Source organism: Symphodus melops (assembly GCF_947650265.1).
Source record: "Symphodus melops genome assembly, chromosome: 22".
Classification (NCBI taxonomy): Eukaryota; Metazoa; Chordata; class Actinopteri; order Labriformes; family Labridae; genus Symphodus; species Symphodus melops.
Genome location: NC_136712.1, coordinates 17,742,174 through 17,758,044, shown reverse-complemented (window position 1 = coordinate 17,758,044; position 15,871 = coordinate 17,742,174). Strand labels below are relative to the sequence as shown.

The 15,871-nt window shown below is 42.4% G+C and overlaps 1 protein-coding gene across 1 annotated transcript; it reads left to right on the top strand.

The window, feature by feature from the left end:
* The first annotated feature begins 3,934 nt into the window (after window positions 1–3,934).
* Window positions 3,935–15,450, top strand: csrp2 (cysteine and glycine-rich protein 2). The gene is made up of 6 exons (XM_079334664.1): window positions 3,935–4,061; window positions 6,539–6,658; window positions 8,929–9,097; window positions 11,285–11,414; window positions 13,615–13,708; window positions 15,240–15,450. Exons 2-6 carry the CDS (start codon window positions 6,547–6,549, stop codon window positions 15,314–15,316), a joined length of 582 nt encoding a protein of 193 aa, XP_079190790.1. The 5' UTR covers window positions 3,935–4,061; window positions 6,539–6,546; the 3' UTR covers window positions 15,317–15,450.
* Window positions 15,451–15,871: the final 421 nt, after the last annotated feature.

The following is a 15,871-nucleotide window of genomic DNA, read 5'->3' as shown; positions in this document are numbered from 1 at the left end:
CAATGCAACACTCTTTTCATTTCCGTTCATTCCATTTGGCTTTTACAATTTCCTTACCTCAAGCCTTTGTGTCCATATAAGGTCAACAGGAAATGCAGCGCTACCTGCTTAAATCGTGTTTGTTTGTTGTTGTTTTGTTTTTGTTGTCTTTATTACAGCTCCGTTTCTGCTCCAAGAAATTCTTTCTGGATGATTCGGTTTATTCTGATTGAACACAGGTGTGTTTCCAGGTTTATCAAACGTTGCTGTTAAAATACAGAGCTCGTATATCTATTGGGGTTTTTTTTTCTTCTAATGCTTCTTTTTATTTTATATTAGTCTGCTGCATCTCTCACTCAACTGTCCTCAATGCAGAAATGCCTCGTCCTCATCTCTGACAGGTTTAAGTTTTCACTTTTTTCTTCATCTGCTTTGCAACTTTGACAGCCCTGTTGAGGCTTACAGTGTTTATTACCTGAGTGAGACATTCAACAAGACCAAGACACCCAAATTATAAAACTTTCTAAGAAAGTAATTTGAATTTTAAATGTCCAAAAGCAATAAATATGTACAGATCACAGAAGTCTAAACCTTCAGGATAGCAAAACTCACGTACTATATAAAAGGTAATCACCTTAAATAAAATAAAACTAGACTTCCTATGTGTTTACTAACTGTTCAGGAAACCTCATATGATGTGCCTGTGGCTCAGCCATCTACTGGAAGGTGGCTATTCCGGGCATCAGATGACTTAGAGGTACGGAGGCTGTAGTCTTGGGTTTGAATCCGACCTCTGCCCTTTGTTGCATGTCATCCCTCCACTCTCTCTCTCTTTATAACATTTCCTGTCTCTCTTCAGCTTTCCTATCCAATAAAAGGTGCAAAAAAAAAAAGGCCCAAAACACTCAGATTTGTCTCATCGACTACAATTTGTATTTCAGAACTTTTGGTGGAGATTTAGCAAATAGACTACAAATTACAGGAAGTGACTTTTAATGATAGTCCTCATTTCCCTTGTCTCCCATTGTCGCCCCCCCCCCTTTTTTTTTTTATTTACTCCACACTGACCTCAGCTGAAGTTCGAGCAGTCTGGATCTCATCGAGTTGTCGCTGCACCCGGGCCTGATCTCCACAGCTCTGACATTTCCAAAGATTACCGCTCCTACAGCCATGATATTGTGCTGTTATTAAGGGTCTTTGTAACTCGACCGGTTTAATATCAAACACATTATTGTCCCTTTTTTTTATCCCCCAGCAGAGGTATAACATGGTGTGTTGGATCTTTTTGGTGAGCGATACGACAGGGGAAAGGTTCAAAATGAGTGAGGGTTTAGATGCTGCACAGCTGCATGCAATCAGGCTGTGGCTGTCTACAATCAGCTGTTTCTGATTAACAATCAGTTCACTTAATTGTCTGATGGAGGAAGGAACAAACCCATTTTCACATGAGCGATGCGTTTGTCTTCAGCTACGTTAAACAAATGATTCCTTTTCTCTAATAAATGTGCTCTCCCGAAATGTGAAGCCATTCATTGTGAGGAAAATAAACGGATGAAAAATGCTTTCACAGAACAGCACTGTCTGCACAAAATTAGATCATTAAGTAAAGAAAAACATCTCGACACTTACGGCTCCGAAGAAGTGTTCCTAGTAGTCTTTATGTTTTAAGCCACTTGGATCCTGGTCTGACATATTTTCACTATAGAAGGCTTTGTAATGATCAGCAGTTTGAAGCTATGAAGGGGATTAAACGTTCTTACAGAGCTCTCTGTTACATGGATCAAAGTAAACTTAACTGATATTTATAAAGCTCAAGTTTGATGGCTGGCAAACAGAAGGATCATTGGATGAAGTAAACATTCAACTAAAATTCAAACACAAATTCTCCTCGGTGTCGAGGACGTTGGCTCTGTCAGGTTTGATGTGGTGGGACGTTGGGAAGCTTCCTGAGAATCTTCATGTCCATGGAGAAATACTTCTCCACTCCTCGATGCCGTGGTCCCTGGTCCAGAGATGGACTCTGGGTCGTTGGAAAGATCAGCTGCTCGGTCAGCACTGTATTGAAATCTTGAATTGAACATGAGCCTCCTCAAACAGGCTAAAATTTAGAGTCAAAGCATCGATACATTCTATCATACCATGGATTTTAAGCTGCTATTTGGGGGATTAAGGAGTCGACATTTTGCATAAAAGCAGGAAAGAAATATGACAAATGTAATCCTAAATTATTGCTGTATATGAATTCTCACATTACCATACTTTTGGTGAGTTATAGTCGACAGAAAGCTGTAATTGCACTTCAACATAAAGTTGTCTTTCATTTTGATGCAAAAAAAACCAGATGTCCGACATGCCTATGTGTTCAGAGTTCTTATCAGGATGTGGTCTGTGATTGTTTTTTCAGATGTTGAGTCCTAATTCCATTAAAAAAATCTCAATTTTTGTGTTTTTGTTGCTGCTGTAAACATTGGTGACCCCAATGCTTCAAACGCAAACCTTCAGTCATAACAAACTCTGTCCAGCAGGGGGCAGACGAGCTACATGTTTCAGCAATATTTCCAGAGTATAATATTATCAATATGTAACATTCACATGTACAAACAGAGTTGCCCCCAGGAAAGAAAATCATAAACCAAGTTGGATAAGTGGAGTTGGTGCGCTGTGTCCACCTCACTTCCTGTTATCACAACAACAGGAAGGAGAGCTTCATTTTTCCAGCAAAAATCCACATACAAGTAAATTTGAAAAAACACATTAAAGTATACATGCCAGGCTCGCTGCAACACTTCACAGCAAGTTTGTTCCACATCAGGTCCTGCAGCGATATATATTGAAGCTCAGAATCCACCAGAAAGTGTGTCCTTAAGTGACCTTGAGTTTGGAGCAGAGTCATTTAAGGTGGTCTGCCAAAAACTCGCTCACCAGAGTGCTCAGACAAATCCACTTACAGACTTCCATTATATTTGGGTCAGAGCCACTGGCCCTAATCATTCAAGAAGGAGGGCATGACCTTCAATGAACAGAAGAAATAGATTAAACAGTATCTTCAGAAAAGGTTCATGTTAGCACAGGGGGGTCAGAGATGAAAGAGGCAGAATAAAAGGTGTTTTTATGTGCAGACTTGAGCACTGAGTGGACTTTTATAACAGAATAACACAGGTGTGTGCATCTTTGTAAAGAGCAGCAGACACTGTTGGTGCCGTCACATGCAAACTTACATTTTGAGGACTTTTTACACATTTTCATGCAAGCAAACGTCTCACTTCATATGGTTTTACTACTTTTTTGTAGCCTATATATTTGGGAATAATCAGAAACATTATACTACTTTAAATAATTCCGGTTTTTTTTTCAACTTTCGAAGTTGATCTGATCTTCACTTTGGGAACAAATTTGAATATTCTTCAATACTCCTCAAACTTTGACAACTGAACAGGAAACAATGTCAAAGTCTGTCACAGAAAAGTTTTGTGTACTTTTTTAAGATCACAAACTGTGAATGTAATGATAATAGTAATAATAATAATAGTCATTTCTCTGGAGTTAGACGGCACCTTATAATGTGACCTCTCTGACGTACTTTGGATGAGAAGCTTAAGTAACAGGAATATAAATCACTTTAAAAAATACATTTTTGGCGGGTTTATTTTGTAACACTAGTGGAATAATAGGATGGGTATACACTGGGATGTTATTTACATCAGGTGGCAAATAAAAAAAAATCTAAACATTTGTTGGAAGAATAATATGACCTAATAACTAAGCTTTTTGGATACTGTTCGTTTTTTTTCTTTGTTTTATATGATCTTCTTTAAATTATTTAACTCTTTCATTCATTGTCGTTTACGCCGGTGTACGTGAATGCAACAGTTCATTTTCTCCTGAGTGCACTTGAAAGCAACGTGTTGACTACATGCCCCTCAAAAAACTCCTCCTCCTCCTCCTCCTCCTCCTCTCACTGAGAGTAAATATGTGCAGTCTGTGGTATTTCAGTCAGTGTAGTGAAGTCTGCAGCTGCTGAAGGAAACTTGTCTGGATACTTTTCCACATATTTTACCTGCTTTTTAAAACTCTACAAGAAGGTACTTTTTTTTTTAATTATATCACACGACTTTAGTTCGAAAAGGTTTACTGTCAAGACATCGATTTCATCACTGAAAAATATGACTTTTATAAGGTTAGTGTCTGTGATAAGTCCTCCGAGAAGAACATTAGGTTCAATAAAAGTGACGGAATGTAAAATAAGTAAAAAAAAAAAAAAAGAAAAAGTAAATTCAGTTTAGTAAAAGTAAATGAGGTTAAAAAAATAATACATTAAGTTCAGTAAAAATAACTAACCGCACAAACATGCTAATGAGACGTTTCCGTATTTGTGTATAAACGGTTTATTACGTTTAATTAAAGTGTTTTATTAAGTCGGTTGAGTGAAAGCTTGTGAAGTCAAACAGGAAGTGAACATATAACCTTCTAAAGGTGTTCAGAAAGGGAACAGCAGGCTTTGTGTTTTATTAATAACGTCAATGATACTTTCTGACAGGTCACAAAGTAACATGTCTTTAAAGACTCCAACTAGAAAAAAAACATGCAAATTAGGAAGATAGTTAAAGAAAACATGTTTACTTGATATTTAGATAAATTTAAAAAAAGAAAACAGCAAACAAAGTTCACCTAATGCTAAAAAACAACTTGAACATTTAACTGTTTCTTCTTAAAGAGAGGACAGATAGGACATGAGCTGATGTTGAATATTGTGAGAGCAAACAATGTAAATACAGCAAAAGGAATCAATCTATTTCCTGAAATACTGAAATAATGTAATCGTTAGTACTTACTGTCAGCTCTGAGAAGGTTTGATGAAAAGTTAGAAGAAACATTAAGAAAAATATGGACTTTAGGTTAAAAAAAAAAAGAAGGTGAACCATATCAGTTAATTTCATCTGATATAATCCACTGCAGAGTTTCCACATTAAGAAAAGTTCAATGAGTCACCATCTGTGAAGAGATCAGTAAAATCTGCATTAGTCCTGGTTCAGTTCAGTGGAACATTTTAATGTCCAACAATGATCTCAACGCTGTTCCAGATTCACTTGATTCTGCAGGATTAAACATATTAAGTTTCAGCACAAAAAAAACTCCAAAAAACTCTTGACTGAAGTCAGTTAAACTTGAAATAGATCTGCGGTGGTCTACAGAGGCCAAACCCAAGACATTTCTATCAACAGCAGACGTGTTGGTCTGCAGTCTGCACACTTCAACACCAAGCAGCCCTCTGATCACACCCAACCCCCTGAGGGAAAATTGGAGGGTAATGTTTGTGGTCTTTTGATCCGCTCTCCTGCTCGGGCCTGTTCTCCCAGTCTGTAATCCAGCTGGGAGGAGATCGTACTGACTGACAAGATTAATAGTTTCTTTTTCTTTGTGTGTACCTTCCAATTCCTTCACAATAACAGGGCCTTCTAATGCACGTCTCTAAATTCTGTCCCCTTTGGAAACTCATTGTCGCCTCCTTGTTGAGCGTCTGTAATAACAGGCAGATGCACATGTGAGTCATGGAGGGAATTGAGCGTCCCGTGAGCTCTGGTGTTAACAGCAGTGTTTACGACACACTCGCTCGTCTACTTTGCTGTTTGTTTTTGTGTATCCTGCAGCCACAGCCCGTCAGCACAACAAAAGCCTTGAAGGCATGGCGCCCTGAAACATTCCTCCGGGTATTAGTGTGCCCTGTTGTTCATGAAGACCTAGTTTGCGTCGTACATTTCTTTGTATTTTTGATTGCAGTTGTTGCCTGCAGCGGTGGTTTTCAAATCGACCTGCAGTATTATAAACTGAAATCCAAAGGCAGATTAAGAACTCTCTGAATGTTTACAGAAGAGGTATGAAAACAAGAATACATAAAACACCGTTATTACACCTGTCAACGCTGCATTTATTCCATAGCTGGAGTTTCCCCGCCGAGGATCAATAATGTTTTCTAATCATTGCAGGGTGTAATCAGGTGCTATGGCTGCCAAAGATAAATAAGATGTGGATATTACCATGGTGACATCATCATTTTGTGGTTGTATTATAAATCTTAGCAGGCGTCATCGAGTTTGGAAAAGTGGGTGGAGCCTGACAGGAGGGAAAGGTTGGCAAACGCTTGCTCGTTAGCACTTCTGAAGTTGACTCTTTAATGTTTACATATTTTCTATACATGTTGCAGCTGTGGCTGAGTTGGTAGATTTGTCGTCTCTCTCAACCAGAAGGTTGAGGGTTCGATCCCCAGCTCCTGCAGCAACACGTCCGACGTGTCCTTGGGCAAGACACTTCACCCCGAGTTGTTCTTCGTATGAAGGGTGTAAGAAGGTGATTAGTGACCTCTACCATCCGTGTGTAAACGTGTAGGTGTGACCTGTAAATGCTCCTCGAGTGGTCAAAAGACGAGAAAAGAACGAAACAAGCTCAAGTCCAGAAGGTAAAGAAAAGAGAGAGCGTGAAGTCTCCACAGTCGTGATGAGAAACACGGACAGAGCGAGTAACCGTGACTCACATCCTCTCACCTTTTTTCATCTCCTCTCAGCTGACACGATGCCAAACTGGGGAGGAGGCAACAAGTGCACGGCGTGCCGGGGGACGGTTTACCACGCCGAGGAGGTGCAGTGTGACGGGAAGTTTTTCCACAAATGCTGTTTCCTCTGCAGTAAGTACAGCTGCAACACATAAAAGCCTGCAGAAAGCTCACATTTAAGAGCACGCTGGTGTGTTTATTTGTGTGTATTTCCAGCCCTTTCGTGCATCTCGCCTCTTCTACGACATCACAGGGAGTTATACTCAGCCTGTGGAAATGAGAAGGGCCGTTTTATTAGCCTGAACTGGAAAAAAAACAATGAAAAAGATTGTGTGAAGTGAAATGCAAACTTTTTAAATAGAGCACATTTGAATCACGAGGGACAGAGTTCTTCTGCTTGTTATAAAAAGACTCAAATGAAAGGCCGTCTTTACCTCTCAAGAGTCTGAAATGTTTTCTATGTTAACGCTCTGCCAACAGCAGATATGACTTCAAACAGCACATGGTTTATGTATTTATAATGTGATAAAAGTCTGTTTTTGCCGTCATGTCTTTGGCACCGGCAGGGAGACTGACGGGCTCAGATGAATCAAAGAGAGCGTGTGCTGACATTTCTCTGTTTGTTTCTTGAACGGGCTGGGCGGCCCCGTCCTGCTCTTGAACCATGCTTGAAATGTCAAAGCAGAGAGACGGGGATCAAACCAGCGCTCTCCATTCAGCTGTTTCATCAAGAGAAGAGTGAAGCCATCAGAGACACAACAGACGAGTTGAGCGACTCAAAGGCAGCTTTGTCTCAAACTCCTACTGAGGAGATGTTGAGCCAAAGACCTTCATGTTCTTGACTCTTCTCTGCCCTTTCCTCCACTTTCTCCGTTTGACATTCAAGACTTTTTATGTGCATGAAAAGCAGCAACAAGCCACACGGACACAAAAAGACTCTTTCCACATTAACTGTGTTTGCACGGGGATTAATGATCCAGCTGTTGTGGAAGTCATTTAGTGAGAAAGCAAACGGTTGCAACAAAAGGTGATTAAACACGTCGGGCGGGGAAACTTCATCTTTTAACAAGCATGCAAGGTTTTTTTTGTTAACTTTAGAAGAGGGGGTGGAACGCGAGTGGAGACAGTCCAGTTGTGTGAAATCTTAAACCCGTATCAAACAGTGACGCCGTGTCGGCCAGAGTGTGAAGAATTCCACTAATCCCCGCAGACAGCGTGCAGCCCTAATCCACTGTCATGCTTTTGTTGTCTCAGATAATGCCTTCTTTCTTTTAGAAGTAGAAACTGGACACCAAGCTTGTCCTGATGCCACATTTATAAACTTTGAATCAACATCAAATCAGTTCCTGTTTGGATACCATGGCAACAACAATAGAAGTCTCTCTTCAGCTGATGGCAGCTTCGGGTCATTTATGACCGAACCCTTGTTCAACCCGCTTTGTCCCATTGAGATAAAGGACTTCGTTTGCAAGGAGCCGAGGCGGTCAGCATCAACAAAACATCTCAGCTGTCAATACTATCGATCATTCAACGAACAGAGATTGAACTGTTGTTAATGAAAGGGGAATCAATCGATAATCCCAGTATCAAATATATTGACGACCTTTCTGGACAGTGACGGAGTTTAAATCATGAACTCTGTTGAAGTTGAATTCTTGTTGGAAACGAGCTCCAGTTCTGGTGTCAAAAGCTCGAAAAGAAGAACCGAGTTGAGTCTTAGCAGAAGTGAAAGAGCTGCTCTTTGTTTTTAAAGATGTGTAACGACGGGACATTTCATTTACAGTATAACGCTCCAGACAACCCAAACACACAAGCAGCAGAGTGTAATCAAAGCCAGACTGTGTCAGTACCTTTGCGTTGGCCGAGACATCCGTCTGCTGCATCCTGAGAGAAAAAGACTTATTAGCAGGTGACGCTCGTCCACATGGTGCTGTTCAAAACAAGAAACCAGCAAGACAAAACAAGGTCAACAATGGGTTTTTTCATAAATATTTACTAAGAGGTTTTAAAATGTAAAAGACTTTCTGGAGTGAAAAAGTTTGTTTTTAAAAACGTCATCATGATGTGAAGCCTGCAAGACGAGAAATAACCTGCAGCCAGGGACCGACACTAATGTGTGTATACTGCCCAGGTAAACAGGAAGCTGTTACTTTTCTGGTTTCAGATACTCAACCTTGGATTGACTGAGCAGGTATCATCGAAAACATGTTGTGGAGGATTATCTGCACCAATGATATGACAGCTAAGCCTTCTCTTGTTCACGTGCAAACGCTGCACCATCGTCTTATTTCTTCTGAAACAAGAGGAAGATACTCCCACATCATCTTCAGCACAAAGACTTCTGTGGGATGTCTTGGTACGGTGCACCGTTAATAATCAGCTCTTCCTTTTTGTGTCCTCAGTGGTTTGCAGGAAGGGCTTAGACAGCACCACGCTGGCCATTCACGACGAGGAGATCTACTGCAAGTCATGCTACGGGAAGAAGTACGGCCCCAAAGGCTACGGCTACGGTCAGGGCGCGGGGACGCTCAACATGGACCGAGGAGAGCGGCTGGGAATCAAACATGAACAGTAAGCTTATCTTGGAGGTTATTTCAGGCAACATGCAAAGCTAGCTGCTGAAGAATGCGTTCAGTGTTGAAGTTTTAAAGAGACCATGCTCTCCGTCTGACTGCGAAAAGGACGACACATTGACTCTATGAAACAATGCGTTGAATAGTCTGAATGAAAGATTGTTCTGTGGGTGGTTTCCATGAGGTTGAAGAGGTCAGTTGGTTCAGAGGTCCACTGTTTGTGCGAGGATGTTTATACGTCGTGGCTGCTGACTGTGCCTTTGTCCCCAAACAGCATGCAGCCATTGTGTTCAAGTGAAAAAGCTCCAAAAACACATGAACAAAGACACTTCATGTAGTCTCATGATAGCTTATCGCATGTGCAGATGGGCTCACTTCCCTGGGTTTCTTTTCCCAGAACTGCACGCTGTTGAATTTTAAGACGAGGCAACCGGAAATCAACCTTGACGGGAATATTGGTAAACAGTCCTCCGCTTGATCGAATCCAGCTGGGCGGGTTTTGGTGAGCGTACTGATCTGAGAGTGTAACGGATCAGGACCATTTCTCTCCCAGACAACCTCACATGCACACTCGGAAACTAATCCCCCCCCCCCTCGCTGCGTTTCGCTCTGAACTTCGTTTTGCTTCCTTCTTTTCAAAGACAAACAAACGAAGGATCGTTGATCTCCAGCAGGACTCGGGCCGGCGTTCTTTACGATCATATGCAATTATTACAAAGCCTGACCCTTGACCTCCAATCCTTGTTCAAAAACTCTCTGCACTTTGCTCTTTTTGCTGTGTCACTAGAAACCAGCACAGCAGCCTTTAAATGTAACACATCCAGTCTCAAACCAGTGTTCCTCGTTTACGAGGTTTTTAACAGGAGCCGAGTCACGCCGAGAGCATCAACCTAATTCAGCTGACGCAGGACGTCACGGGGCGTCGGGCTGAGAGCTGAGAGTCCTCCGAAAGTTTTTAGGTTAAGACATATTTATGAATTAGTCAGGAGGTTCTTAAACAGATAAATCATCTCCAGACCAAAACAGACTGATGAGTAACATACTTAGTGATTAAAGAGACACGCACGCGTGCACTGATGGAGGGATGTCAGAGTGAGGGGCTGGTGGGGGTTCAGTGCCTTGCTCAAGGGCACCTCGGCAGTGCTCAGTACGTGAACTGGCACCTTCAGCTACCAGACCAATCTGAAGACTTGAGACTCCAGTTCCCGACCCAGGTCCCCACAGACTGAGTGACTGACTCCCCCTCTGCCGTCAGCCAAGCTGCTGCTGAATTGAACTTTAGCTCCATTTCAGCTAAATTCATCTTTTTGACTTTATGGTTATTAATTAAGGTGATTTGATTCAATGCTTAAAAAAAACCTCTAATAAATATATAAACATATATCTAATGTTTACAAAAACACTCAACAGACTCATAAAGGCTCAGGGACAAAAAGATACAGTCAATTTGTGCTTATTATACCAACATGTGGAGCCTTCTACCTGGCATAGACCTTATAATATATATATATATATATATATATATATATATATATATATATATATATATATATATATATATATCTACCTGTCTTATACAGGATGTAAAAGCTCCAAATACAAACATGAAGACAAAGAGCCACACACCCTGCATGTTGACTCGTGCTCCAGACATCAGCTGATGACTGTTATGAAAGAGATCATTATGTAAGCAGCAGGAGCCCTCTTACCCTCCTCTCTGTGTCCGCCACAAAGACCTTCATTCAGGGGCCACTGGGGCTGCCAGTCACCCTCTGATAAGCAGGGCTCCAGGGGCCCCAGGGTGCCCGCTTCACTTTCCCACCACCGGCTGGGGACAGAGGCCAGAGACATGGACATGGAGGTTTATTTCTGGACTTTTTGAAAACAAGTTGTAATCACTGATGAAGCTGTAACACCGGATGGTCTATAATTAATGTTTGACTGAAACATCACTGAGCTATTTATTAGCTCAGTTTTTTCGGGTCATTCCTGGTTCACTGATTGAATGTTTGCACAAGAGCAGAGGAGGGTCAGGTACAGAAAAAACATCCAAAAGAGCAGCTGTTGTTTCATTTAAAAGTGAACATCCAACATGTTTAATACAACATTCATATTGGAGTGAGGTGATACGATTGTTCTTTATGACTTATACTTACATGTAAATATATTTCCCCCCCTCCTGAAGGGCACACGCTCACAAACCGACCACCAACCCCAACCCGTCCAAATACGCCCAGAAGTTTGGAGGTTCGGAGAAGTGTGCCCGATGTGGAGACTCCGTCTACGCTGCGGAGAAGATCATGGGGGCGGGCAAGGTGAGCGTCGACTGCCCTCCCATTGTTTGTGCTTCCTCCAGTTTAACTCCTAAAAGATACGACCGGTGTTCACCAGCAATGAAGGAAGCATTCAAGGGTTGTTTTTTGTACCACAGCACAAAAAACAAGTTCTGCACTTAAAATGCAAAACGACACATTTTTTTCTTACCACAAGATCAACATAAAGTATTAGAGCAGGATGGCTCCCGTCAGCGTCTTACTAGGAGATCCGTGTGGATCAATGTCGGCGGCTGGGCGTCAGGCGGTGTCTGTGGAGGAGACAAAAAGCTTTGCGTGCAGAATGGAGACACACACAGCTCATCAATCTGACCAGACGGCAGCCAAGTGGACCATTTAGCTTTCACCGGTCGAGCCAAGTTGCAAAAATGATGACTGTTGGGCTTGAGTGAGAATCAATCTGTTGTCATGACAACACTAACAGAGTGTGTACAAATAGGCTGCGTTTGGGAATCTGGTCTTAAAAGAATGTGCTTCTGCAGATAGACTTCATGTTTGAGAGGGGTAGCGTTGGCTGCACAGAGTTATTACCGACCTTTTTAAAAGGAACGCACCAAAAACTGAGACTGATATGAGTTTGTGATCACATAATCTGATGAATGAGCCTGCAGTGTGCAAATCTGTTCAGCTCCATGCTTCTGCCAAATGCATTCAGGGTCATTTTGCTGGAAGAGAAACGATGCTCAGAGTGTCCGAGGTATTTTGTGATTGCTTTGACTCAAATTTATGCTCCTTTTGTAAGCAATGGAGTTTTAGCCTCAACAGAAGGAAAGTTCAAACATCTCAAAGTTGTGTTTTTAAATGAGGATAAAACAATGCAGGTTTTTATACCAAACTTGAGGTGAGGAGGTGGCTGAGAAGGAAAGTAAAGCTGAAGCTGTAGCAGTTGATCTCTATCCCAATCCTGAAGCGTGGTCACGGGATGTGAGCAGAGACCCAATGAATTACTCTTATTCAAAGGAATGTGTTTCCATGGTTGAGTTGTGGGCTGTAGTGCACAAAGTGATGGTCACGGACTGCTTCATAAAGGGTCAAGCTGACGATCGAGGTCTAACCTAACAGCGATGCCTTCAGGAGCATTTTGGGGATCAGGGTCTTTTTGAAACGGGGGCGGCTGGTGCAAACCCAGAGTCCTGGTGGTGGTGTGGTAGTTGGGTCTTAATAGTCTGACGGGCTCCAAATTTGAAAAAGTCAGGGTATGTTTTCAGCTTTACCAAAACATCCTTGTGAACCGCTTCAGCTCGAACATGCCTGAGAAAAATGAAACTCATTTTGTCCCTTAAACTGCCCGGAACCACAGCGTGCATCACAAACCACAGGAGCGAAACATGTGGGAGCAGATTGAACACACATGTCCGTAACAGTCCTGAACCACATGCAGGAGGGTTTTTTTTTCTTTTCTGTGTGGTCGCTCCTAATGACAGAACCCAATGTGACTGAAGCCGGTCCATCCAGTTGTGAAGCTGGCTTCCCAACAGCTGCCTCGAATCGTGTGAGGCCGTCTGGACACTGCGCTCTCTGGCAGATGTTGTTGACATGCAGATTTACGGCAGATGAAGTCATGAAGCTTTCACTCCGCAATGAAAAAGAAAGGGTCAGGCTGTTTAGTTCAGCGGGGATAAAAACGCAGCGTGAAGACCGGTCCGCAGAGGAGCAAAGACGTTTCTGTTTCCTGGACAGAGAAGTGACTTTCAGAGGATTCATGCATGAGCGGTGACGTCACGAGCTGTTAACGTGTTTCCTAAATGGAGGAAATCTGAAGCACAACCTGTAATTAACCTTTAATGAAGAGGTATTCTGAGCTGCTTAAAAGGATTTACATGCACCGCACGTTTTATGAACCAGCTGTAATTATCAGCTTTAAATAAAACATAAACACAAAATCTGTTTTTTTTTTTGTGCCTGACAGGAGTTTTGTTTTCGTGCTGTACAACATAAAGATCACATATTCTCTTCCCTTTGGACCAGTTCAAAGGATGAATGTGCGACATGTAAACATCTCACTCAGACCTGACCGTCTACTCTTCCATAAAGAAGAAGCTCGAGTCCCACAGGCTGTGTTGTTGTCAGAGTCCTGTTAACATGGACCGGACGGCCTCGTGTATAAAGTTGTTTCAGTCTTAGAGAAATAGAGGAATAACATCGTCTACTCACTGCTTTGGATTTGTCTTCCTTCTCCCAGCCGTGGCACAAGAACTGCTTCCGCTGTGCAAAATGTGGCAAGAGCCTGGAGTCGACCACTCAGACCGAGAAAGACGGAGAAATCTACTGCAAAGGTGAGTGAAGGAACAGATGAACGGTGTTTGGTGACAACAGCTTGAAAGAACTTTCAAGATTTCAAAGACACACGGGAATAATACAAAGTCGAATAAAAGCTGCTTCAGTCATCAGATCACGCTGCATCACTCTCAGTGAAACACATCAGCACAAAAAGTGGTCGACAGGGAATGTAAATAAAGTTTGTGCTATCTTGTAGTCCTTTAAATCTGACTCAAAGATCATGCTTTTCTTTAAGTACATGTGCGCCCGATAAGCCTGCGTATGTCATAATATTCAGACCAGTCTTCATCAGAGTATGCTCTTCACTCTTCACCGTAATTAAAATTAAAATTACGCCATGCAACAACCTCCACGCCCACGCTGGAGTGACGCATCAGCAGGTCTTCAATTTGTAACGTCAGTGGGCGAGAGGCGTGGTCACACCCTGGATCGATCAATCACAGGGCTGACGTGTTAGAGCCACACCCACAGTCACACCTGCGGACAATTTAGAGCCACCAACTAATTTAACGAGCATGACTTTGGACTGAGGGAGGAAGCCGGGGTTCACGGGGAAAAACATGCAAACTACACACCAAGTAGCCGTGTTTGAATCCTTTTACTGTGAAGCTAACCACAGACTCATCCATCTAAAACACTCACATGTATTCACATGATTTACTATGTGATGATTCAGTCAGGTCCACACGGAGACTGTCTGCACTGTTAGTAATTGTGACATCAGCGATGGCGCCTGCTCTTAAAAATGAGTAAGCAGCTCCTCACAAACGTATTCATGTATTGTGAGTCTCGAGCAGTGAGGTCAGCTGGTGTGATCGTATCAGCACAAGCTGAGCTGCTCTTATGTAACAGCCTATTCAAACTCAACACACACACACAGTTGTACTCATCGAGGTCGCAGATAATTGGTGTGTGGTGTCAGTGGCCTGGTCAAGCTAACAGAGCTGCTTACTGTCCCTCTCACTGTAGAAAGAGTCGAGCACGATAAGACGGGAGGCTTTGCTTGTTTACTGTGAGTTTGATGAGGAGGAATTTTACACTGCAGCTCTAAATCCAAACATCCCAGAGTCCTCTCTGATGTCATCAATCTGTGGATTTATCTCACGCATCACGTGTCACACACGCAGGCCCCCCTCTCGGTTTGAACACCATCCAGGAGCCAAATGCTCAGAAACTCTTCACCTGGTTGTTTGACCACAACCTGAGCTGGTTCAGCTGAACATGCTGCTGTGAGATAAACACTCATGAGAGCTGGGACACCGTGCAAACACACACACAGCTGTTTACTATCACGGTTCATTAGTCAACTTGAAGGTGTTTAGAACTGTGCTGGAACATCGTGTAAAATGTTTTTCAGCTTTTTAAATCATTTTCACTCGATGTCTGTGTCGTCCGAGCGGTCCGGTCCGGTTCACTTAAGTACCTTAAAGAAAAAAAAAACCCAGAGCAGTTACGTATGGGTGCAAGTTTTACAACTCGATGTGCAGCTTGTTAAGGACTCTTCCTCTCTCTCTCTCTTCTTTGCAGCGTGCTACGCCAAGAACTTCGGGCCCAAAGGATTCGGCTACGGCCAAGGAGCCGGCGCTCTGGTTCACGCTCAGTGATGGACGAGCGTCACACCTTCAGACGTTTTCTCTTTACTCCGTGAACTTCACCCTCTCCATGTGTTGTCTTTTCTCTCTGCCTTCTTTATGTTTTAATAGGTGTTTGTGATACAAATAAAAGGATGAAAACACAAGTTCACATTTGACTGTATTTTATTATTAAAGCCATTAAAACTGAACCATGCCCATATGTTTACATCTGAAGCGGAGTAACAGTGATGTCTGGAGGTGGGCAGAGAGGCACTGGAAATGATTATGTGCTTTTTATCCTTTTTATTTGATTTTATTATGAGAGGGGAGACAGAACAGAGACTTTTTAAGGGCTGCTGGAAGAACTAGTGAGGACTGAAAAAAGCTTCGAGTTCATGTCCTGGTTGAGCTTTTGAGTGCTGAAATCTGCTGTAAAAACACAAAAAAAAAACCCTAGTCCAATCACCTTGAAGGCATTATTACAACACAAGGAGTTAGTCACGGGTACTGATATGGTATCTACAACCAGGTAAAAACCGTTGACCTCCCAAAACAAAAAAAAAAGGCGCCGCCGTGTTTGTGTTT

Bases quoted from the DNA above. Each gene is read 5' to 3' on its own strand.
- csrp2 (XM_079334664.1), top strand. From the start codon at position 6,547: ATGCCAAACTGGGGAGGAGGCAACAAGTGCACGGCGTGCCGGGGGACG. The intron at 6,659-8,928 runs GTAAGTACAGCT...TTGTGTCCTCAG, and splicing joins CAAATGCTGTTTCCTCTGCA to TGGTTTGCAGGAAGGGCTTA. The intron at 9,098-11,284 runs GTAAGCTTATCT...CCCCTCCTGAAG, and splicing joins CTGGGAATCAAACATGAACA to GGCACACGCTCACAAACCGA.